The sequence below is a fragment of the Fusarium flagelliforme genome (assembly GCF_020744385.1).
Source record: "Fusarium flagelliforme strain FIESC 12 MPI-CAGE-AA-0113 chromosome Unknown B0J16scaffold_6, whole genome shotgun sequence".
NCBI classification, from domain to species: domain Eukaryota; kingdom Fungi; phylum Ascomycota; class Sordariomycetes; order Hypocreales; family Nectriaceae; genus Fusarium; species Fusarium flagelliforme.
The window spans coordinates 2767210-2791539 of NW_025763508.1; the positions used below are offsets into that span (position 1 = coordinate 2767210).

Sequence of the window (24330 nt, forward strand, 5' to 3'; positions counted from 1 at the left end):
CCAGTTATATCCCTTCCTTATCGCGTTCACGCTAGGGGCTCATCACGTCGGTCCAAAATCCGGGGTCATTACCCCAGATTCCGCGTACCGGCACCGCGTCTGATTGGTCAGATTAATCGACGAGATAAGGCTATCGCCTCAGTGGCTGAACCTAGTTATCACTATCGAGGATCCAGTTGTAATAATCGACGAGATACCAATGCTATTCTGTGTTTTGCGGCTTTCTACTACTTAAATCTCGAACCGCCTCCATAGATACCGTATCCGACGTTCCCTTAGCCGCCAGCACATGATCGTATACTGACTTGATAACGGGGTCTGAAATACTCGCCGAGATCCAATCTCTGTGTATAGGGTCATGCGTTTCCATTCCTGCGATTAGTAGGGCCCATTGGAAGCGCTCTAGTAGCTGCACTGGTCCTATTGAGATGGTGTGGTATGCTGCTGCTACCAAGTCCGTAAGAGCTGTCTCGACTTCTGGAGGTACTGGAGTCTCTCCGAATGCTGAGTCGCGGCTACGGTAGAGGTAGATTTGGAGGGCGTAGAGGGTGGTGACTGTTACTAAAGCCATCAGAGGGGGGTTTGGGGTTGACTGTTGGCTGAGTATGAAGAGCCAGTTGTGTTCCTATGAATGGTTAGTACTGTCATTTGTGTCTTGCTATGCTTCCTTACCTCTCGTATCTTGGCGAGCTTTCTCTTCATCTCCAACCACTTCCCTGGCATCCGTCCACTACATTGACTATACTGATTGATCTCATACTGGATCGTAATCAAACTAAAATAAACATTCACAATTCTTCTCTGCCCTGTATCAGGTACATGCTCCGCCAGAACCGGCATACGCGACAACTGCCATATTCGCTCTCTCGTCTCATGCTTCTGATTGACATATCCCGCAAATCTTTCACCACAACCAAAGAATCCACAAAAGACATCTCTATCGTAGATATACGTCAATATACGAGAAAGCGTCGAAGACTCAGACGTTCCTTGACTCGCAGCACACATCTCATCAAGTGAAAACATGGTCACATATGCAAGAGCAGAACAACTCAACTCCCCCAATCGTTCAACATCAAACGGATCCCTTCTCATCCAAAACATATAAAGATATAAAAAGGAAAGCATCATGGCAACATGGTCTGTAGGCGTCAAATTCACCAACGTCTGGTTAAACAGTTCTGAACCATGCTGAAAGTGCAGGTGTGATTCCATGGGCGGTTTATGGCTGAAGCCATGGTGGATGGCGAGTTCGCTGTGTGAAAAGGCTAGTAGGAAATGCAGAGCCATAGGGTTTTGAACGGCGAAGTTGAGAAAGATGGAGTGGGAGGATAAGGAAGCTTGACGGGTGGATTTCATGGGGGCTAGGATGGTGGAGTGGAATGTCATTGCTTGGACGTCGTTGCTGCCGATGGACGGGGCAGAGGATGTTGGGTGAGTGAAGGAGAATGAGGGGAGGATGGAGAGGAGATTGAAGGTTGGTGTTGGGAAGAGAATGAGGGTATGGTTGAAGTTGTCTTGGTCGAATTCGGGAAGCGCGAGGGAGTTGACGTCTTCAGGTAGGGGAAAGCCTTCAAGGACAGGTGGATTGTCGGCATTTCCGTCTTCGGAGAATTGAATGACAGCTGGGTCGTCTATACCTTCGTCCTGGGAGACATTGAATGGTATTTCTGCTTCCACTGTCTCTGGAAGCTGTATGCTCTCATCTGATACAACAGACAATTGCAGCTCAGGCGATGGGTCAGGCTCTTGACCCTTGGGAACAATAGCTGGAGGACTCCAACTCCCCCGTTCCTTTATCGGTCCCAAACCGCGTCTTCTCGATGCAAGCGGCACTTGATCTCTCACCCACTGACACTCAAGACCAAGTCTCACACATCTCGAGCAATCCGGTCTCTTCTCATCGCATTTGACTCTCTTGGTCACGCATGTCAAACACCCTAAACGCGTCAATTCAATCCTTGATACACGGGGGTAAACTCACCATTCTTTGATCGTCCCCGCTCTACGCGACGACGCTTTTTTGGTTGGGTCTCCATTGGTTCGTCGATTAATTGGTGACACACCTTGCGGGACCTTGGAGAGACTGGAGACTGGGGGTGGATGCTCAGTTTAATCGACCGCATTTCGGCGCCAAGACAGAGGCCGATCTCGCCCCGCGTCGCCCGTCGATTAAACTGACCAATCAGGCAAGGGGTCTTATCCGCGTTAAAGATACCGAGATATGAGGGTAGAAACAGCAATTCCCTGATATCTCATTCCTTCTTGGCAGTCCTTTCTTTCTCAATTGATTCTCAATTAATTATTTTGTCAAAATGGGCAATTCCATCTCCTACAGCACCTCAGAATGCGAAGTCACACTCCCGGATAATGGGACCACCTTCAAAGGTCTCAAGTTCGATTCCAAGTCCCGACGCTTCACAGGCATCCCCTACGCCCTTCCCCCAACAGGCTCTCTTCGCTGGCGTAAACCTCAACCCATTCCCAAAAACAGTGCTTCTCTTAACTGCACTCATTTCGGGCCTGTTTGTCCCCAGGCGAACTACTCCAAGAATGTCAGCGAGCATATCCCCAAGCATACATACAGCGAAGACTGTCTGCGCCTCAACATCTGGACCCCTGTACCAGATCCTGCGAATCCAAACAAAAAATGGCCGGTCATGATTTGGTTTCATGGCGGTTGGTTCCAGGTCGGTGATCCAAGTCAGGAAGAGAGCATGGATCCTACCGAACTCATATCCACGGGAAACCTCAACGCTGTTTTTGTAGCAGTGGGTTACAGACTCAACGTCTTTGGCTTCTTAGCTGGAAAAGCTCTTCTCGAGGAATCCAGTGGCGAAGCTGTGGGAAATTACGGTCTTTGGGATCAACGTCTCGCTATGGATTGGGTGTATGAGAACATCGAAGCGTTTGGAGGCGATCCTGAGAATATTATTCTTGCGGGGAGAAGTGCTGGCGCATATTCCGTCCTTGCTCAGACGCTTTACGACTTCCGAGGGAAGGAGTCGTACGGCAGGTTTAGAAGGATGATCATGTACTCGAACGCCATCCCTACGCAACCAAAAATCGTGCAGGACTGTGAAGAGCAGTTTAATGAGTTATGCGAGTACTTTTCGATACCGAACGACCTTCCAGGGGCTGAGAAGATGAGTCGTTTGCGAGACATCACCTCAGATGAACTATCGTCTGCGATCATGGAATTGAAGAACCATACATTCCGACCCGTGACAGACGATCTCTTCATCCACCCCGGAATCTTCGACTATTACCGCAACGGGTCTTTTGCGCGTGAATTCAAGAAACGCGGTCTCAAGCTTCTGATCGGTGAAGTTAAAGATGAAGATACTCTCTACGCTGTCACAAACCCGCCGGATCCCAATGTTGCATCTCTGAGGATGCAAATATCGAATTATTATCCTGCTCACGTCACTGATCGTCTGCTCAAGCATTATTCTCTGCCGCAGACTAAGGATAAACAGGCTTGGCAGAAGATCTTTGGGCGAATTGTCGCTGATGGCCAAGTCCGAGCGCCGTCGCGATATCTGGTAGATAATCTGGTAAATCATGGTGTCGATATAAAAGATGTCTGGAGATATCTCATCGCGTATCGCATGTCGTTTATCACGGACGACGTCGCGCCGGCTTCATTCGGAGTAAGCCATGCCATGGACCGACCTATCTGGAAGTACGTCTCCCTCTATCGTTCGTCAAACATTTGCTAACAAATTAGTTACTCAATAACTCATGGCCCAACACCAGCAGAACGTCAGCTGATGGACGAATGGATCACCGATTTGAGGGCATTTGTCAATGACGAGCCAGACTATGACTATGGTACGGCAGGAGCTACTGAGTACAAGGTCATGCAGCCACAAGGGACAATCGGTATCGAGACAGATGGCCGATGGGAGGAACTATTGCAGGTCATGGATATCTTTTGCGCATGATGATGAATCAGCCAATGGCGATCTTAGTTATGGTGATGATTTAGGGTGGCGACACGGAAGAGATGTTTCTCCGGAGGACGATTGGAGAACGAGTAATGACGGAATTGATTCCTGCGTCATGCCGACTCATACATTCATGAATCGTAAAATAGATCTTCAACTTTATTCCTTTCAAAATTACATCACAGTGTACGATCAAGATGGCCTCTTCAATTAAAGTTTTACTAGTTACCAAAACCCGGGATTACCGTCACGACTGTATCCCCAGCACCATCGCCGCATTCAAATCATTACCCATCACAGTCACAGCTACCGAAGATACATCTGAACTTCTTTCACTGTCTCACTATGATGTTATCGCGCTCGGGCATAACACGGGCGAGTTTCTAAGTGAAGATGAAGTCGTTTCTTTAGCAGAGTTTGTTGAGAGTGGTGGTGGCGTTGTTGGTGTTCATGCTGCGTCGAGCGGTATGAAGTCGGATAGAAGATATACGAATATTCTTGGGGAAGTGTTCAACGGGCATCCGCCGCCGGAGTGGATTACACTGCAAGTTGAGAATGAGGGCCATTTCATCAACCGTGGTGCTGAGTTACCCACAGCGGATGCCGCCCCAGATTCAGCCCCAACTTGTCCATTTAACGTGAACTCACTTTCGAAAACGCAATTCCCATGGTTCGATGAAGTATACACCTTCAAATCCCATCCCCGTCTCCCAAAAGACCGCACAGTTCTTCTCTCCATACACCAAACCACCACATCCGACGAAAGAAAGAATTTCCCACTATCATGGACCCAAACAGTCGGAAAAGGCAGAGTTTATTATACAGCCCTGGGTCATTTTGACGAAGCGTATCGCAATACATGGTTTACGCAAACTCTATTTCGCGGCATTGTCTGGGCTGCCAAGCGAGACGGCAATTAATAATTTCGACTTGGCGAGCTGAATGGACTCAAGACGCTATTTTCCTGGGCGACGGGAGCTAAGGTCTTGTAGCTTCATAGGGCTATGGCCAAGGTGCAAGCATCGATTACCCCAAGTTTACGCTTGGCTGAAATGAAATGCGGAGGATCAATTAAAGTCCAAGCTTGAGAACGAGGAAAGATATTTTGCAAAAATACAACTGTAGAGGTGGTATAGTAATAAAATGTGGGTGGTGCTCAATTGGCGTATGCATTCAACACACCTTGAAGCTCCTTCTCAGTCACCGACACAACACTTCCATGTCGCGGGCTCGTAGGCAGACTGTATTCCTCCGAAACCTTCCAATCCGGATTCGCAATGTCGGTCGTTTCAAGAGGAATATACCCTCGTCCAGCAAATTCGTCAACAAACAGATAAAACTTTTCGCCGTGTACATCGCCCGGGTTGGACTTGAAGATTGAAGGTCCTTCAACGACGTCGAGACCTGCCTTTGTACCGATGCAGCTCGTCACGTGCTTCCACTCATCCTGTCCAGCGCGTAAATTCTTGGAGCTCTCTTGAATAATATCAACACATTCTTTGCCCGACACACCGCCAAAGTCCTTTGTAAAGCGATGAAAAGTGTCACCGTCTTTAAGAACAGTCGTGTCAATCCTATCGTTGGAACCTTGCCAAACGACGGGTTCGCTAAAGGTGATAAAGTCCTTGGTGGTCGCGTACATAATCTTCGCGTACGTCTCAACCTCATGATTAGGATCATCCTCAGCATACAACCGAGAAGCCCAGTAAACAACATACTCGCCAATACTCTCATCATAGTAGGCCTCGGGAGCCCATGTCATGCCAGCCGTTGGGCGGGAGACAAGGGTGTGGCGCTGCTCGGACCAGTGGACCAAGTCAGTGCTCTCCCAGATTTCCAAATATAGACTTCCGAAGCGCAAAGCTTTCTCCCAACCAATGTCATTGATCTTTAGGTCCGTGGCGACGAGGAAGAACTTGTCGCCGGAATGGGAACGCATCAAAAAAGGATCCCGAAGACCGCCGGTGCCCTTGTTGGACGTCAGGATGGGTTTACCGCCGTTGAGCTCGCGCCAAGAGAGGGCGTTGTTCCCGTTGCTCGCGGCGAGGAAGATGCTCTCCCCGTTGTTATCGTCTCCGACAAAGTAGGCAAAGACATAACCTGCAGCAAAATCCGTAGAATTGTCACCGTTGTGGGTCGAGATGGGCTTGGCGAGGGAGGTTGGAGCCAACGCCAAGATGCACGTGGTGAGGAATGAAGAGAAATGCATTGTTATTGTTGCCTTGTTCTTATCTAAGGATAAAGGAATAAGCAAAGGATTGCCGCGTTAATCTCCGGTTTATTCATTTTTTATATACACACACCGGAGACAGCTCCCCCGAGGACGATACTAGCGCATGAAACCGACGACGGTTGCACTGAAGCGGCCCAATCGAGGATTGATCAGTTCTGGTCAGTTAAGCTTAAAAAGAACCTTGGGATGCAGGTATTCCTGAAGAGGAAGGACAGATATCGATCTTGGAACCTGAGAGATAAAATTCGAGATTGAAGTGATGCTAGTCCTTACTGAGTCAGGAACGTTTTGACGCGCATGAATCAATTCATCAGGAACAGGTCATGCGTACCAAGAGTATAGTTTCGGCACTCCGTTTAGCCAAGACGGATCATGAGGGAAGAAAGGGCCAAGACGGCTGCCTTATTATCCCTGGTTCACTCGTATCAGAATGGAAGGTCAGTGCTTGTTAGGTACAACTAGAACAACGACATTGAAGCATCAAAAGTAAAAAAGACCCTGAGATACGAATGTATTACCCCAGATCCCTTGAGAATATCTTTATCTCGAATGGGCGAAACGTACCCTGCATCTGATTCTGTCGTCACAATAAGGTGATCGGGGTGATAAGGAGAATGCGGGATGCGGGAGCTCCAGGTCCGCTTAACAGAACCACCAAAAAAGCGAAGCCGTACAGTGGTCCTCGCAAAATACAGTGGACTCCTCCAAGCGAACAGTGGACTCGTAGCGAGTCCCCCAGGTGCCCCTCCGCCAAGAACACCCACTGGAACCCTCTATAACAACAACGGTAATACGTCCAGTCCACTCATCCTTCGGAGGTAAAAGACTGGGGAAATAATAATGAAGATCCCCAAGAAATCATCCACCGGATTACCCTTTTTGTCATCCCGAATTTCTGCTTCAACTCCAGTCGTAAAGGTCAAACAAGATCATCGTAGGTTAATTTGCGTTTAATTTTCTGACAACTGGAGCTGGTTGTCATTTGAGGAGTTGGAATGGGGAAAATCGTAACCCCATGGGAAATAAAGATTGTTTTTTTGAGGGTCTGTTTTGTCTGATGTGTGATTAAGAGCCAGGGTGAATGCATGTTTTACAATCATCACATGGAAATGATAGACACAGCACAGTACAGTACAATAGTTCTATAACAGAAATTCCAGAGAATACTAGTAAATTATTCCTGGAATGCAGAATTTTCTAGTGAATTTCCCAATTAGTAGATACATTCATCATGATGGCAAATATCGCCATCGCCTTGTCCTGTCTGGTCGACATTCAACCTACCCGATACTAATTAATTCAATTGCCACGCTTACCTCCGGATAGTGACAGAGCCAACAGACCCACGGCATTCCCCATGCGGGCACCTTGTAAAGCTCCGAGATTGCAGCGGATGGTATGACGTTTTCGATGCGAGATTTTAGTCAAAATCTTATCCAAACCCTTGAGGCTCTCCACTTTACCATCTCCACAAAACCTCGTTCACACCTCGGCATTATTCCCCAATTCTTTGTCTCGGCGGAGAGGAGAATGAGAATCAATGAGGGGGAGGAACTTGGAGTAAGATGGGTATTCTCGGGTTTTAACCGACAAGACTTCAGCTCTTGGTTTTTGCTGATTTGAGTAATTCGGACAAGACATGAGTGTACATGTGAGTATACTTTATACATGCATCTGTTGGCTTGCTGACTGCAGATCTTGACGATCACAGATAACCCAACAGATATCAACAGAAGAAAGTCTGAGATACTGTAGAAAACGGTTAGACGGTGAAGAGGCCAAGGCGTCACTCTCCAATACTCGTACTCTAGTCATTGTCCAGGATAAAGAACCGAGTTATGGGGCATCTTGATTCAAGGGTCTTGTTCCCTTTTAGGAGATTTTCGAAGATCGCGAAGACTATGACGTAGACATTTCGCTCAACCCCGGAGAAGACAAACACTGTAGGATGAGACGTCATTTGCACATCTCCAGTTTAAAATTTTTTACACTCTAATTGCCGGTAGCGTTGTAGAATTATCGTGACACCGTCAGTCACTTACCCCTAGTCCAGTCACATTCTCTACGGGAATATACAGTGTCTGTCTACAGTACGTCATGCGGGTCCCCTGAACTAGTGTCGTTCTCTGGTTTTCTTCGCCAAGTGACGTTGAAGAGTCAGTAATTGGTTCAAGCCTCTAAAATTCTTCATTCTGCGGCGATCTTAAACGTGCGTTCAACTTTATCTAAGGTTATCTGCATTTTTTTCGTCAGGGACCTTTTACCCTTACGCCCCAGTTCCAAGTTTCTCCGAGTCATTAACCTTGAAATTTTCGCCCGTGGTCTTATCGGTTCCACTGTGCTGTGACATATGTGTAGAAAACATTGGGTCTGGTCGTGGAGTTCTACCCACAGCTTTGGACTTGGCGTCATGTCTGCAGACAACCAGAGACGAGTGCTCGAGCTTATAAGAAATGTAAATCTCCCGCTTCGTTTTTGAGATTTTGTTGTTACTCTCCAGTCAAAGAAACCAAAAGACAATTGTTCAATATGGTTCACGTCGACAACGAAGAGGGGATTCCCCATTACTGGGGCAAGACTGGTAAGGGTCTGCAAAGACTCATTACCATCGTCGCTACCACTGACTTTCTTCTTTTCGGTTATGGTATGTCTTACAACGTTCCCAGACCCCAACAACTGGGGAAACTTAATCTTGAGTCTATGCTGACCGTTTAATCTTGCAGATCAAGGTGTCATGTCCGGTATCATCTCCGCTCCCGCTTTCACAAACGATTTCCCCCAGGTCAAGGATGAGACATACGAAGGTTTCGTCGTCTCCATCTACGCTGTCGGCTGCTTCCTCGGTGCTCTTTTCATCCTAAACTTTGGTGACCGTCTCGGTCGTCGCAAGTCCATCTTCCTCGGTGCTATTGTCATGATCATTGGTGTCGTTATCCAGATCGCTGCTGTTCCCCCCAGCGGCGGCGCCACAGCACAGTTCATCATCGGTCGAGCAATCACGGGTATCGGAAACGGTATCAACACTTCTACCATTCCTACCTACCAGGCTGAGTGCAGTGAGTCTCACAACCGTGGTAAGCTCATCTGCATTGAGGGTGGTAACGTCGCCATTGGTACGTTGATCGCCTACTGGATTGATTATGGCTGTACCTATGGCCCCGACCCCTTCGTCTGGCGATTCCCTATCGCTTTCCAGTGTGTCTTTGCTGGTATTGTACTGGTTATGATGATGAAGCTTCCCGAGTCTCCTCGTTGGCTACTCACCCATGGTCGTCGCGAAGAGGCAGAGACTATCCTGGCTGGTCTCAACGGTGCTCCCCGTGACTCCCCCGAGGTTGTTGGCCAGATGGCTACCATCGAGAAGGCCATTGCTGCTACTGGTAACAAGGGCGGCAAGACTCCTTTCTCCGCTCTCTTCACTGGTGGAAAGACCCAGCACTTCCGTCGTCTCATTCTCGGTGCCTCTTCTCAGATGATGCAGCAGCTCTCCGGTTGCAACGCTGTCATCTACTACTTCCCTATTCTCTTCCAGAAGTCCATCGGTACCGACCACAACATGGCTCTCCTCCTCGGTGGTGTCAACATGATCATCTACTCCATCTTCGCCACTACCTCTTGGTTCGCCGTTGAGCGTGTCGGTCGCCGCAAGCTCTTCCTCATCGGTACCGTCGGCCAGTGCGCCTCCATGATTCTGACCTTCGGCGCCTTGATCCCTGGTACTCCTGCTGCCGCCAAGGGTGCGGCTGTCGGTCTCTTCACCTACATCGCATTCTTCGGTGCCACCTGGCTCCCTCTCCCCTGGTTGTACCCCGCTGAGATCAACCCCCTCAAGACCCGAGCGAAGGCCAACGCCACCTCCACCGTCTCCAACTGGCTCTGGAACTTCTTCATCGTCATGATCACACCCGTCATGATTCACGGAACCGGTACCTACGGATGGGGCACCTACGCCTTCTTCGCCGCCATGAACGCCATCTTCTTCCCCATCATCTACTTCTTCTACCCTGAGACCTCTGGTCGCTCTCTCGAGGAGATTGACCTTATCTTCGCCAAGGGTTACACTGAGAAGATTAGCTATGTCACTGCTGCCAAGCAGCTTCCTCGCATGGCTGACCATGAGGTTGCCGACAAGGCCCGTGAGTATGGCTTTGACAGCAGCGACGAGAAGGCTGAGGCCTCTGAGCGCGAGAACGGTGTTGTTGTCTAAACAGGTCAAAACTGGATTTCGACCTTTCGCGCGTGTGCCCAGAATTATGTGGGCTTTTTGCATTACATACCATTATGATGTTATGGATCTTTAAACGCTACACGTTAGAGTAGTAGCTATGACATTTTAGATACCACATGACTCCAAGGAGTCTAGCTTGCAAATACACCTCTTTTAGAACACATAAATTATTGTTGCATGTAAAGTGATTGTGACTGTGATTGTTTAATTGACTTAGCCATTAGCACTTGATGTCAATTCCTTATGTTTGGTAGTATTTCACTGGATGATGATTGACAAGAGTCTCAAAAGTTTAAAACATCTCAGTTGACTTCGTAACAGCTGGTTAATGCCTTGCGCAATTGGAAGCCAAAGCCGTAACGATGTGTGGGATGATGAGAGTCAATTCGCCATATGAACAAGTCTATCCTGATCTATTAAAACAACAAAAGAAAACCAGTACTTTCAAACTCCAACAAGCCAACCGGTCGAACGCAAAGTCAATCTATCCAAAGACCTCCAAGATCAAACGCTCCTTCGACACATTCTTCCTCCAAACATCAACCTCCTCCACACTCGTCATCCCCAATCGTCTTTCTTCACCGAAAAGGATAGGACTCAAAACATCCATCACACCATCAGCGACCTTCTTCCCACTACAAACCATTACAACAGCACCCTGCGCCCACTGTCGAGCAAGCATATCCCCATGCTTCGTAACCAGGCCCTGCACATACTTACATTCTGCATCTGGATCGCGACTGTATGCCCGATGGACTGAGACGACACCTGCGTTGGAGTACTCGTCGAGTTGGGTGCGGCAGATATCATCCTTGTTTGCGCCGCGGCAGCCAAAAAGCAGAGTGCAAGGTGGGGTGTTGGTCTGCTGAAGCTGCTGGGTGTTGAGGAAGCGCTTCTGCAAATATCCAAGGAATGGAGCAAGACCAGCTCCCACAGCGATCATGATGACAGGAACCTTTGGTTCAGAAACCATCATCGTCGAGCGAAGCTCAGGTCTACAGGCCCGCGGTTCAATCAGCAAGTGATCGCCAGGTCTCAGTCGAGCCATGTAATTCGTCGCAAGACCACCTGGTCGAGCACCGTCTCCTTCGACAACCGAGAAGAGAAGCATGCCGTGTCCGGTCTTCCACGCAGGCGCCGAAGCGAAGGAATATGTTCGAGGACGCATTTGGGGAAGCATGGATAGGAATGTGGACAGTGGGATGTTGATGGATGAGTACTTGAGAAGGATGTCCAGGATGGACATGCGCTGGTCTTCGACTTGACTGTAGTCATCAACAGCGAGACGCTGGATGCAGGTCTTGGTCTCCTCATCGCTTGCGAAATCGGCTAGGCGTTTGAGAGTTGTGCGACTGACGGCCTGTGAAAGTTCAACTAGTGAACTCAACAGGTTCGAAACGAGGATCGGTCTGTCAGTTGGCAAGAACGTCGGCCTTTGCGAAGAGATCGTCAGAGCGGTATCGCTATCCACGCCGAAATAGGACATGACTTGCTCAACCAACTGGGGAGGGTTCTTTGGCAGAACCAAGACATGATCACCAGGCGAGTAAGTCATATCTTTCGGCAGTTTGACCAGAAGACTATGCTTCTTGGGCACACCGGGATGTGTGAGGAGTGTGTTCTCGACGACTTCAGCGCGCTTGAAGTTACAGCCCACATCAGTGCTCTGGGACTGAATGATAGTCACGTTGAGTCCAAGATGGGAGTCATCGACAGACGTCACACCATGACGGCGGGCAAGTTCAGCAAAGAACTTCTGGTTCTCCCAGTCATCGAAGTCAGAATATAACCGACCAGTGCTTGCATCCGTAAGACCGATCTCGACGAGACGCTCGGCACCTGCTTCAGCTAGACACTTATCCAAGACCTTGGGCACTCTGAAGAGCGTAGAGACCCAATCCTTGTGACCTGTACATCGTTACTTAAACCCAAGCATGACTGATCGGGGGACTTACCACATCCAAAAACAGCAAACTGAACACCCTCCAATTCTCCCTTCTTCAACACCTCAGCCCACTTCATAAACTCCCCCGCATTATCACTCGGCCGTCCATCATAACTCGCCGCAAGAATAACATTCGGACCATCCCTAGAAAGGTTCTTCGTCGCCATATCAAGCGGCAGAGGCTTCGACGGCATGAATCCAGCAGCGACGCAATCCGCAGAAAGTTTCTGCGCAAGAGCCTCACAAGTTCCAGTGTTAGACCCATAAAAGATGGAAATGGGCTTCAGGTCCTTAGCGTTGATGGGCGCGATACTTTGGCGGCTGGACAGAGATGGTGCGATGCTGCTGGTTTTGAAGAGGGAGGTGGGCTTACGGTCGTTGCGGAGTTTGACGTGCATGTTGAAGCCATCGGGTTTAATGGTGAGGGTTGTTTTGACTTTGAGTTTGTAGCTCGGATCAGCCTTGCGGAGGTCGAAGTTTTGGAGGATCATGGCGACGATCTGGAGAGTTAGTAATGTACTTGATGGATGTTGGGGGGACTTACAAGTTTGGCTTCTTGCCAGGCGAATTCTCGACCAATGCAACCTCGCATACCATTCCCGAAAGGCTTCCAAGAATTCTTGGGTAGCGCCTCTAAGAACTCATCTGCCATGCGTTCAGGTTTAAAGTCCTCTGCGTCAGGACCCCAAACTTGGGGATCGCGATGGATAAGATGCAAGAGGAGGAGCAGAGGCTGGTTGGCAGCAACAGCGTACTTTCCACCGATAATCTCGTCCTTTTTAGGCGTTACGCTGAATCCTGGCGCGGTGGGCATGAGACGAAGGGTTTCGCGGAGAACCTGGGTGATGTAAGGCATCTTGGTCAAATGATCAACAGTCAAGGTTCCGTCGCCTACAACTTCATCGACTTCCTGTCGCGCCTTTTGGAGAGCTCTCTCATTCTCGAGAAGATAGTAAAACGCAAACGACAAAAGTCCAGAGGTCGTTTCGTGTCCGGCAATCAGAAAGGTGATCAAGTTATTAATGATCATTTCATCGCTCATACCCTCTCCCGTTTTGGGGTCCTTGCCTTGCATCATCGCAGTCAACAGATCAGCGCCCTCGACAGGATTTTTGCGTCGTTCCTTGATGAGGTCTTCGCATGTGCTCTTCATGCTATTCACATGCTTGCGGAATGTGCTAAGGGCTTTTACTCTGCATGCCCCGATAAAGTCAGGAAGCATGGATTGTTTGTCGGCATCGGTAAGTGCAGCGACCATGCTGTCAACGAAAGGATGCATCTTCTCGTTGCTGTAGAAGCTGTTGAAGCGGTAGCCCATTGTGCAGAGGGCGATGGTGTCGAGGGTTAAACGGGTGAAGTCGCTTGCTACGTCGATAGTAGCAGAAGATCCCAGACGGGCCCTGAAAAGTTAGCCCCCATTCATATTAGCAGTGTGTTGTACAACGTACCATTTTAGACAGAGTTGTTCAGAGACATCTTGCATATCATCAAACATCTCCCTAATCTTCAACGGCCCAAAAAGCGGCATTAGAATGCGATGCGCAACGCCCCAATCGTGATTATTATGCTGTGCTGTAAAAAGACCATCACCAGCTAGGGGACGCAACTTATCAACGCCGCCGGTGACAAGTTTGTGGAATCGTGTTTCGTCGCATAGTTCGTCGAGGAGATCACGGCTGCAGACCATGATCTCCCTTTCGGTGCCGATTGAGATAGCGAAGATGGGTCCTGGGAAGTTAGTGAGGGTTCGGTAGGTTAGGCGGGAGTGACGAACTGTACTTCTGACCGATGGAGATTAATGATGTGAGAGAGTCGTTGAGGTCGAGATCGAAAAGATTGCCTACTACGGGAAGGCCTGAGGTTGTTAGTCGTGTTTGATGTTTTGGTGGTAGCTTGATTGATCTACCTTTAGGGCCGGGGATTTGGCCCCGTGTCTTTGTAGCTTCCTTAATCGCCATAGTGTCAACTGTAGTGCGTATTGAAGTAAAGAAAAGTAGTGTAATAAATGCTGTTGAGTTTAAATGAAATGTCGCTGTTATGCTGATGGTTGTAATTGTGATGATGATGATGTCGTCAATTGACCAACGAACTTGATCATATTATAAGTCTACAAACAAAGACTCCAAGCTGAGATGTCCATCTGCAAAGCCACGCAACCAATTACTACATCGGACTTACGGACAGTCCGTAAGTAACTCAATTCCCCAAATTCCCCTCGATCCTGCACTGAAACATGCTTGAAGCCGAACGCCCGCGGGGTCCGGTAGAGGCGTCCTGTAGGAGCTAGGATCAGGCGCTAAGCATTGCGGTCCACGGGGGCCCATCGGCCACCCGCGGGCATCCGAGACCATCAATGCATGATCTTCTACGCAAGATGACAAGTGTTTTATAATCCATTGGTGCGATTGCGATTGCGAGGTAGGGATTCATGCCTGTCGTTGATCCTTTATATTCTTGGCTGAGGCTTGGCTTTGGCACTGACGTTTTGTTGGGTTGCGCTGGGACTCATATTGTACGAGCTGAATTGCAGAAGTTTCGGCACCAGTATCGGGAGTCATTATGGGAGTCAATGGTCTTTCATTCATGATTGTTCGAACAATTTCTATCATATTGCGGCAAAAACATGACTCAAACGCCAACGAGCATCTACCTATCTACTCTCTAGACTCACAACCCTCAGCCAACGAACTCATCTCCGTCTCCTCCCTCCTCCTCCTCCTAAACCTAACCAACCTCCACATCCTATTGCCACCGGCAACATTCCCAGGTCTCGCTCTCCTAACAAGAAACCACTGCGCCGTCATAAGCATCATAGCACTATTCCACACAAACGCCCCAATCATCCCCACGGTAACAGCCCAATTCGTAGAAATCTGTATGTAGCACAACCCCATCACGGAAAGATCATCAAATCCGTCTGTGAGTGCGAAGCCGGATAGCATCAGGATTACTTGGCACACGAACATGTCGAAGTAGTGGATGTTCTGTAACCACCATGTGCCGGATAGTGTTCGCTGGAGGGACCTGGTGGAGAAGAAGCTAAAGAAGTAGAGGATGGAGGCGAAGCCTGCGAAAACTACTGTGACGAGACCGATGATCTGTTCAATTGTTAACGCGATTCCGTTCAGAATGTGTGCTTGCTTACCCCATGTTCTGTTTTGAAATGGTCCGATGAGCCCATCGCTATTATCCCCGCTACAAGTCCAACGATGACGAGTGGCGTGAAAACAGCGGCTCTCAAGGCTGATTCCCATTTTTGAACGGTATGTTTTGCTACGGGTCGATTGATAAGATCGCAAAGCACAGTCGTCGACTCCATGAGTAGGATGATAGGATATACCAGAAAGAAGGCAATGATCAGGCTCAGCGCTAAAGCAGTCAGTCAACCATCACGGCAAACACGACAAGGCGTCAACATACCATGAACATAGGACAGCGTGATATACGTATCTTGATCAACACCATTGACAACAAACTCCTTCGTCGCGAAATCCACAGAGTATGAATTTCCGGTACTGTTGAAGGAGTATGGCCCTTGGTGAATAATACTGCTATTCCACGATTGTGTCTCTGACAGATTTGCGCGAAGCAACATCAAAAGACCGGATACACCTGATTGAGGCCAACATGTTTCTCTCGAGTGAAGTTTTGAGACTTCGTGTTTGAGAAAGTCGCTGATGTATTCTTCTCGAGAGATATTGGCTAACATGTTGGCGATGTCTGTTAGTGTTGTGGCGTTCATGGTTGCGGATATTGGACTCGGACTGGGTTAGACTGTCCGAAATAATCGAGAATGATCGTAAGATCAAAAGCCGCGGGTTAAAAAGAGAAAGATACGAGTGATATGACATCTAGAATTTCGGATCGCATGGAGAAAAGATAACTACAATTTACACCTATCCGCCTTACCGACAGATCAAACAATGCTAGTAAACTCTCTTTCCACAACACAGCCCAATCCAATCCTTACCGATGATTACGAGTCATCAAGTCCAGGGTACTAAGCTTAGTTAACCACGTTTCACCAAAATAGAAGCGGCACTTGGACCACGCAAAACTATAGGCAAAAGAGAGAAGCCGCCTCTTAACTGCCGAGCTAGGCCCACTTCGGCCGCGCAACTCATCATGCCGCGCATCCGATTCCAGGGACATGGGTTGCGAGTAAAGTGTTCGGGTGGCCGACCGATTCCGAGAACGTGTCCGCGGGTTGGGCTGAATATGAAACACGTCTACTATCAAAATTGAGGCGTTGGGAGAAGAGGATATAATATGAAGGGTCCTTGGCGATGAGATGAATTGAGTTTGAGTACCGAGCACCGGAAATAACAGAATCATGTCGCCAAAACCAAAGCCAAAGCCCTATCTCCGCCGTCTGGGACACATGTAAGTTCGCTGCTCCTTGTTTGTCGTGATAGCTGTTGACACGGTTAGTGAGATGTACCAGTCTAGCATGCATGATCTCAATTACTACTGCAGCACCATCACAACATGCCGCTACACCATCCCACCATCCCTCAACCACAAACAACTCACCTCGGCATTCGACGAAGCAGTTGCTCAGACAATTGTTCAATTTCCTCTCCTTCAAGTCGGTCTCGTCGGCGAAGGTACCAAAAAGCCAGTCTGGGTCGCCCTCGATACAGTTGACCTGGCGGACCATATCACTTGGGATATCAGACCCGATTCAACGGACTACGATGAGGTGTTTGAAGCAAACCTGAAGTTTCAGCTTGATACGAAGTTCGAAAGTCTTGAGACCAAGCCAGGATGGAGATTGCTCTTGATGCGCCCACTCACGGAAAACTTCGTGGATGTCATGTTCGTGTGGAATCATTCGAATATCGATGGTATGGGTTCAAAGATCTTCCACCGCACACTGCTCAGCAACCTTTCCCAGCCAGCAGGAATTTCACCGCTCATCCCAGGCTCAAGAATTATGAACACGGAGATCTCGAAAGAAACATTTCCTCAACCACAGGAGAAACTCGCCAAGCACAAGATAACAATGGGTTTCGCTATGTCAGAAGTCTGGCACAATTTCGGTCCTAAGGCTTTTTTGTCGTCGACTGCCAAGGCGAGATGGGCACCTATCTCACCGACGCCTTACGTTACGCGCAACAAATGCATTGAAGTCGACAAACTCACCTTGAAGAAGGTTCTCGGTCTATGTCGGCAGAACGATACTACGCTTACGGGTCTTCTACACGGTATTGTCCTGGCTTGTTTGTCAGTGCATCTCTCCGAAGGAAAGGCCAACGCGTTCAACGTTGCTACATCAATGGATCAGCGACGCTTCATGACGGAAGAGAACCGAAGGTCGAAATTTACTTCCTTAGATCCATCGAACAGTGCGCAGAACTGCGTGTCGTCTATATACCACACTTTCGGTCGGGACATCGTCAGCGACATCCGCGCCACAGCACGTATCAACAATTGGCCAGCGCAACCAATCCCCGATCTCGAGCCCTACATCTGGCGCGCAGCGCGAAGTATTCGGGATGACATCGAAGACCGCGTCAGTCTTGGCTTGACAGATACTGTGGTAGGCTTGATGAAGCTTGTTACGGATTGGCAGGAGTACCATAGGACTGCTATTAAAAAGCCAAGGGAGATATCGTGGGACGTTACGAATCTTGGTGTGATCGATGGAGGTGAAAATGGATGGGGCGTTGAGAAGGCGAGATTTAGTGTTTGTGCTGATGTTGCTGGTCCGGCTATGATGATCAATGTTGTTTCGGTCAAGGGTGGTGGTTTGACGGTTGAAATCTCGTGGCAGGGGCTGGAGGAGTTGGATGATGTTGGAGGGAAGTTGGGAGAGGATGTGAAGGCTTGGTTGATAAGGCTGGGTGCTTGATGTGGAGTGTCCTTTTAAGCTTGGTTGTTTTTCTTTTGTCTGATAGATGGATGATATGTACACTTAGAGTTATAGACCATAGATTAAGAAAGCGATTGATCATAAATTGGTTTCGTTTCCAATCTGGTGCGAGTTGAAGTAAAGAGATACGAGAATGATAAGACGTAGGCAGAAGTTCGCGAGATGGTTTGAGCTGGCTAGTTACATGACGCGTACTCAATTTAAGAAGCTAATGTCTAAGACAGCACGCGTGGTCAGGAGCGATGGGTTTCCTAAAGACTGTTCCGTGTGGGCAGAGGAGTCATAATGTCTTATCCAAAGTGTGAATATCTTCACAAGCCTTATCTGATGGTAAGTTTGAAGCTATGACAAATGAGCAGTTATGATTCAGGATAAAATCTTATTATGATTCACAACAAGATCTATCTATGAATCACAGTAGATTTATTTCCTTCCTTCTTTTCTCTTTCTCTTTACCTACACATATCTTTCACTCTCCTCTCTTCTATATTCAATCACTCTTCTACATTCAATCACTCTTCTGCATTTAATCACCTTTCAGCATTTAAACACTCTCCTCTCTTCTACTTTCAACATTCAAGACTCATCTCTTTACTCTACTATATTTTACCTTTCTTTTCATGCATCCCAACATTTCTACAATAGCAGGCTTATCTACACACCCCGACAACGCCTTCAACCGCAATCTAATGTCCCTTGAAGACTTTGATCGGACGATCCGGAATGCATGCAACCCCTAGCATCAGTTTGACGGTATAAAGCGACCCGAATATAAGAACGAGGTTATTAGACAAAGTGGAGTGTTACTTTATGTTAGCTTAGACTAACACTTGGCCTAGTTTATTTAATTAGTTTAAACTTTAGAGAGCGATTCTTTAGATACGTGGCGGCGCGTCACGACTTTGCTACAGCAAAGCTGCAGCTGCGCAACGTCCATGCTTCCATTTACAATTTTTATCCATTGAGATATAATTGAAGTAGTTAAACAGATCTTTGCAAATATGTATTTAGTCTGCCTAGTAATCGTCTACTACATTAGCCATGGCGAAATCACGACTTTTTAGGAACTGCCTTGCATATCAACAACAAGGCGTAGGGTAAGCCAGACACAGTGAAGGTTACACGCCTGGTCATGTCTGTTCTAGCCGGAATGGCTTTAGCGTAAAAAGATAAGATCACGTCTGAAGCTCTCCCATAATGGACGGAAGACCGGGCCCTTCTTACAAACTCCAATGTCGAAAACGGAAGATAGGTCTCGGATCTCTGTTCCTGCAAAAGCGTCTACGGTCCCGACCGACCTCCAAATTTTCGGAGCCGTCTCCGAAACCACTGCCCCAAACCCGGAGCCAACCGGCCCGGCCTCCAGCATCCTTATCGATAGCCCTCCAAAAGCGGACCCCGAACCCAAAACAATCTGGCGGATGTTTCTCCGCCAGTCTCCGCCCGCCGTTTCCGCAAGAGATTTTCCCATGAGTGTGTCACCCTCACCCCAACCAGGCATGGAGTCTGCAAAGCGGAAGCGAGCCGCCAAAGCCTGCAATTACTGCAGAAAGAGGTAACCCTTGCATTGGACTTATTCACAATGTATCGTCACTAATTGGGTTCGTAGGAAGAGGAAATGTGATGGTAGACAACCTGTTTGTACCCTTTGCGAAGAAGCGAATAACTCGGAGTGTGAGTATCGCGATGAAGGCAATGAAAACAAGTAGGTCATTATGACTCAGGACGTGGGATTATACTGATTTGGTAGACGGATCGCTATTTCGGTTGATAGAGTCGATGAGATCTTTGACCGCCTTGAATCTCTCGAGTCAACCTTTCAATCCGCCATAGCGCGACAACGCGAGAAAAGTCCAGTTCCAACACCATACTCCATCCCCAGACATGGCGAAGCTATAAGTCCAGACGGCGGCATCGTTGCGGCATCATCAGTTCACTCCACAGGACCAGGGACACAGACTTCCCTGTCACAATTCGCGAATAACAATGTGTTCAATACGACCATGGACATACCACTATCTCACTCTTCAACGACGGGAAACCTTCTACGGTCTGCCCCTGCAAAGGCTCTACTGGGGCACTATCCCCCAGATCTATTTCTGCATATCGAGCTGCGAAGACCGATTCCTGAGGGATTGAGATTAAATGCCACGCCGGCTAGTCAAATCGACATTCCTCCTTTATCACCCAACGAAACAGACCATCTAGTACGAAATTACTTTCAACTAGTGCATCGTTTTCATCCTATTCTTGATCAAAGAGCCTTCTACGAACTATATGACCATATCCTGGAGCGCGGACCACGACCTGATCTTCCTTCTGCTCTGGTGCTTGTTGTACTGGCCCTTGGTACCGTCGCAGCCGAGACGCCTAATCGGATGGACGCGTGCTGGAGTCCTGGCATACGATTCTTTACACCAGCTGTTCGCCTCCTCTTGACTGAGTCGTTGGGTTCTTTTGGTGGTGATGCCCATTTGCCGCAGGCTTTGTATTTGGCGGCGTTGTATTATAGTTATTTGTCTAGGCCGTTGCTTGCGTGGCGGTTGGTACATATGGCTTCTACTGATGTGCAGCACTATTGGATCAGGTCGGTCAAACTCACACCAACAGTGTATGTGCGTTGCTAATTGATACAGATCTGAGAAGTTATTACGCGACGGCGCAGGTGGTTCACAAGACCAGTCCATTCTCCGAGTCTTCTGGGCCATCCTAGTCCTCGAATGGTAAGATATCCCACGACACTGCTTTACATCCTTCTAACTTCTACAGCGACATCCTCGCCGAACACCATCTTCCGCGCAGCGGCATAGAGAAAATCGTCGACAAACTCCCCTACCCCTGGTCCGACGGCCCCTCGGAACCCTACATGCACCGCTGGCTAGCCGACCTCTCCTCCCGCCGTCTCCTCAACAGAATCCACTACGTCCTCTACGCCGAAGCCGAACCCGGCACAGGCGATCCCGCAGACAATTCCGAAGAAACATTATCCAATCTCCCCAATCTGGCGCACGAGCTGAATCGTCAGCTGGGTGCTTGGTATCACCTTCTTCCGCATAGCATACGACCCAATCTTGACAGTCCACCAATTGGGATTGATGATACGATGGTTTCGATACGGTATCATACTACGGGTGATATTATATACAGACCTTTTTTGTATCAGGTTTGTGCGCTGGCACCTGGAACGTCGCCGAATCCAGCGACGCTTGAGAATGCGAGACAGTGTCTTGTGCATTGTAGACGGTATCTGAATGCTGTGGAGCACGCAGTGCATGCGCCCACAGCGTCTTTAGAAAATCTCCTCCACGGGTATGTACATCCCTCCACAACAGACAATTTTTATTAACGAAACTAGGACGATGGCGGTGGTGCTACTTCTTTCATTCGCAGCCTTTTCAAGACTGGATGCTCTACGGGTCCCAGATCTGAATCAATTGCAGGATAAGGGAATTAGGATTTGTGAGAGATGGGCGTTTCCCGGATCTAGTATTGAGCAGATGGTTGTAATTCTGCGCGCCTTGCGAGCGAAATGTATAGACACTGGTGGATGATATGGGTCTATCTTAATCTAATAAAATTCGAAGCATTTCCGAATCCAGTAAAAGTATACGGTACCGTGGTAACGTAAAGCATTTCCTATTCTGGTAAAAATGAACGGCAACTATGACACCGTCGTTTGTAGACCCAGAAAAAGTTAATATCGCTGCACAGGCGAGTGAGTCTAATTTTTTTTGACGTGAAGGGCGCGCCGGGTGGTGGGGCCAAGACCAGCTATTAGGTGCAAGGTGGCAAGATTGTTCTGGAACATTGAGGCTCTGGTAAAATTTCCTTCCATCGATTACCGGTGCAACAACAGGCTTTTTCAGGCTCGGGTATTTTAAAGCTCGGCGCTCTTGATCAGACTGTCTTTCATTACTCAAAGCCTTGTGTCATAACTTCTGCTCGCATTAGTATCGGCATTGTCCCGACATACCCAACCACTATCACAACAAATCTGTCAAATCTGTCGGGTCTTATACAGTCGTAAAAATGACAGGCCAATCATCAAAGCCAGTCTCAATCCGCCTAGCAATACCTTCAGACGCTGGTGTCATCGCAAATCTCGGCGCGCACGTCTTCACAGTCACATTCGGCCACTCAGTCGAACCCCACGAACTCACCGCCTTCCTCCAAGAATCATACACAAAAGAAGCCATCCTAACCGACATAAACGACCCAAACAAAGATGTCATAATCGCTACAAGCCCCGAAAATGAATTTCTAGGTTTCGCGTATCTCACGCGAGGAAGCACAGAGCCTTGTGTGGAGAATTTGGAAAAGACCGTTGAGCTACAACGGATCTATGTGCGACCTGAGTCACATGGTGCTGGCGTGGGTAAAGCACTGGGAAAGGCTATTGAGGATATGGCGAGGGAGCAAGGGTTTAGGAATCTTTGGTTGGGTGTTTGGGAGGAGAATCATATTGCGACGAGGGCTTATGAGAGATGGGGGTATGAGAAGGTGGGACATCATGATTTTACCATTGGGTCTATTGTGCAGACCGATGACATTATGGTAAAGCCTCTGTAGAAGAAGAAATTCATTACGTTGATCTTGATGTAAAATATTCATAGCAAACATGGCTAGCAGGGTTCTCCGAGAACTCATGCGTTCAACCTTCGGAAGAACATCCGAGAGGTAATCCATGCAAGATGAGGAACAATTGGTCGCAGCGCCAAGGCCAATGTTTTAATCATTTCCTCGTCTTTCATTCGTTCCATACGTTGCTTAGAATGACGCCAAATCCAATTCGTCGTCCATGACCGGCCCGGTCCAGACTTATGGTTATCTGGGGTAGTGGCGGCCCGCTTGCTCCGCCAAACCTTTGACTCAGAGTCACCACCAACCATTGTTTGTTCTTTCAATACTCAAGATCCTTTACCTCAAAACCGTTTCTAGTATCTACAGTCTCACTATAGCCATCATGGTCTATATTCGCGCCGCACACGCCGAGGCAGACCTTCGCGTCCTCCGCCGTCTCATCCACGAAAACCCTCTCGGCATGCTAACAACCGGCATCAAATCCCCAACCCACTCCTTCTTGCAAAGCAGCCACATCCCCTTTCTTCTCGATGAATCCAGCGAAACAGAACTTGGTTATTTACGAGGCCACCTCGCTCGCCAAAACCCTCAAGCCAAAGCAATGATAGAGCACTGCACTTCAAACCCTGCACTGAACAACTATCTCGAAGACGAAGTCCTAGTCATCTTTACCAAAGCTGCGCATCATTATGTAACGCCTAAATTTTATACGGAGACAAAACCTGCGACGGGAAAGGTTGTGCCGACTTGGAATTATGCTGCTGCGCAAGTTTATGGGAAAGCGAAGATTTATTTTGAGAATAACGAGGAGACGTCAGACTTTCTTCAAAAGGCTGTTTCGGATCTTACCGATCATAACGAAACAAACACAATGGGTTATACAGGAGGTGATAGGCCTACGCCATGGAAAGTGACGGATGCGCCAGACAAGTATGTCCAGTTGCTAAAGAGGAACATTATTGGTATCGAAATTGAGGTTACTAAGTTTGAGGGCAAGTTTAAGATGAGTCAGGAGATGGGACAGGGAGATCGGGATGGTGTTGTTAAGGGTTTTGAGGGTTTGGGGACGGAAGTTGGTGATGAGGTTGCTGGGATGGTCAAGGAGCGTGGAGAGTTGAAGGATAAGAAATAATGATGATGGGCGGGATGATGTTGGAAAAGAGATATGAGAATAGACCTAGAATTATGATCCAGTAGTAAATGTTTCAATCAACTTGGATACTTGACCAGGTTCGGGTTCTGTTGGATGCTACTAACTCGTTTCGGTTGCTGTCAAATCTTGGAAGCACGGGCTGCAATTCTTCTAGAAGCTTGTCGATTCCAACATAACGTCCATCTGCCGAACAGAAACCCTGGAATTCCCAGTTCTGAGTCTCGGGAAATTGATTCGCTCGCTCGGCTATCCTACTTCCCTGGCCTTGTCAACTTGGGCAACAGAAAAAGCTGGATCTTCAAGATTACAAAGACTATCGGCCCTTCTTCAATAAATCCATCGTCAAGTGATATCCGGACGCGTAT

At 48.2% G+C, this 24330-nt stretch overlaps 10 protein-coding genes across 10 annotated transcripts; 6 read left to right on the forward strand and 4 right to left on the reverse strand.

Annotated features, from left to right (window-relative positions):
• Positions 1–106: 106 nt before the first annotated feature.
• B0J16DRAFT_347871 (uncharacterized protein) lies at positions 107–2097 on the reverse strand. Its single transcript, XM_046128623.1, has 3 exons — positions 1985–2097; positions 673–1940; positions 107–625 (listed from the first exon to the last, which is right to left on the reverse strand). Exons 1-3 carry the CDS (start codon positions 2037–2039, stop codon positions 203–205), a joined length of 1746 nt encoding a protein of 581 aa, XP_045980465.1. The 5' UTR covers positions 2040–2097; the 3' UTR covers positions 107–202.
• A 177-nt stretch (positions 2098–2274) lies between these two features.
• B0J16DRAFT_291475 (Alpha/Beta hydrolase protein) lies at positions 2275–5364 on the forward strand. Its single transcript, XM_046124287.1, has 3 exons — positions 2275–3685; positions 3731–3923; positions 4100–5364. Exons 1-3 carry the CDS (start codon positions 2316–2318, stop codon positions 4868–4870), a joined length of 2334 nt encoding a protein of 777 aa, XP_045980466.1. The 5' UTR covers positions 2275–2315; the 3' UTR covers positions 4871–5364.
• B0J16DRAFT_403223 (putative xylanase 18) lies at positions 4989–6159 on the reverse strand (the record flags this gene model as incomplete). The annotated part of the gene is made up of 2 exons (XM_046132706.1): positions 4989–5557; positions 5591–6159. The coding sequence occupies 2 exons, from the start codon at positions 6157–6159 to the stop codon at positions 5107–5109; spliced, it is 1020 nt and encodes a 339-aa protein (XP_045980467.1). The 3' UTR covers positions 4989–5106.
• A 2501-nt stretch (positions 6160–8660) lies between these two features.
• B0J16DRAFT_364401 (general substrate transporter) lies at positions 8661–10571 on the forward strand. The gene is made up of 2 exons (XM_046129936.1): positions 8661–8827; positions 8907–10571. Exons 1-2 carry the CDS (start codon positions 8713–8715, stop codon positions 10388–10390), a joined length of 1599 nt encoding a protein of 532 aa, XP_045980468.1. The 5' UTR covers positions 8661–8712; the 3' UTR covers positions 10391–10571.
• Positions 10572–10786: 215 nt separating this feature from the next.
• B0J16DRAFT_374866 (cytochrome P450) lies at positions 10787–14398 on the reverse strand. The gene is made up of 6 exons (XM_046130635.1): positions 14263–14398; positions 14131–14211; positions 13805–14084; positions 12901–13756; positions 12367–12856; positions 10787–12319 (listed from the first exon to the last, which is right to left on the reverse strand). The coding sequence occupies exons 1-6, from the start codon at positions 14312–14314 to the stop codon at positions 10896–10898; spliced, it is 3183 nt and encodes a 1060-aa protein (XP_045980469.1). The 5' UTR covers positions 14315–14398; the 3' UTR covers positions 10787–10895.
• A 392-nt stretch (positions 14399–14790) lies between these two features.
• B0J16DRAFT_347881 (uncharacterized protein) lies at positions 14791–16201 on the reverse strand. Its single transcript, XM_046128624.1, has 3 exons — positions 15777–16201; positions 15502–15725; positions 14791–15454 (listed from the first exon to the last, which is right to left on the reverse strand). Exons 1-3 carry the CDS (start codon positions 16096–16098, stop codon positions 15011–15013), a joined length of 990 nt encoding a protein of 329 aa, XP_045980470.1. The 5' UTR covers positions 16099–16201; the 3' UTR covers positions 14791–15010.
• A 337-nt stretch (positions 16202–16538) lies between these two features.
• Positions 16539–18304, forward strand: B0J16DRAFT_364405 (alcohol acetyltransferase). Its single transcript, XM_046129937.1, has 2 exons — positions 16539–16739; positions 16788–18304. Exons 1-2 carry the CDS (start codon positions 16690–16692, stop codon positions 18208–18210), a joined length of 1473 nt encoding a protein of 490 aa, XP_045980471.1. The 5' UTR covers positions 16539–16689; the 3' UTR covers positions 18211–18304.
• A 1426-nt stretch (positions 18305–19730) lies between these two features.
• On the forward strand, positions 19731–21782 carry B0J16DRAFT_357632 (uncharacterized protein; the record flags this gene model as incomplete). The annotated part of the gene is made up of 6 exons (XM_046129550.1): positions 19731–19786; positions 19841–19936; positions 19982–20818; positions 20868–20954; positions 21001–21540; positions 21587–21782. 6 exons carry the CDS (start codon positions 19731–19733, stop codon positions 21780–21782), a joined length of 1812 nt encoding a protein of 603 aa, XP_045980472.1.
• A 184-nt stretch (positions 21783–21966) lies between these two features.
• On the forward strand, positions 21967–22969 carry B0J16DRAFT_347884 (acyl-CoA N-acyltransferase). Its single transcript, XM_046128625.1, has one exon. The coding sequence runs from the start codon at positions 22261–22263 to the stop codon at positions 22798–22800; it is 540 nt and encodes a 179-aa protein (XP_045980473.1). The 5' UTR covers positions 21967–22260; the 3' UTR covers positions 22801–22969.
• Positions 22970–22997: 28 nt separating this feature from the next.
• B0J16DRAFT_178355 (putative FMN-binding domain-containing protein) lies at positions 22998–24268 on the forward strand. The gene has a single exon (XM_046122547.1). It carries the CDS (start codon positions 23195–23197, stop codon positions 23942–23944), a length of 750 nt encoding a protein of 249 aa, XP_045980474.1. The 5' UTR covers positions 22998–23194; the 3' UTR covers positions 23945–24268.
• The last annotated feature ends 62 nt before the right edge of the window (positions 24269–24330 follow it).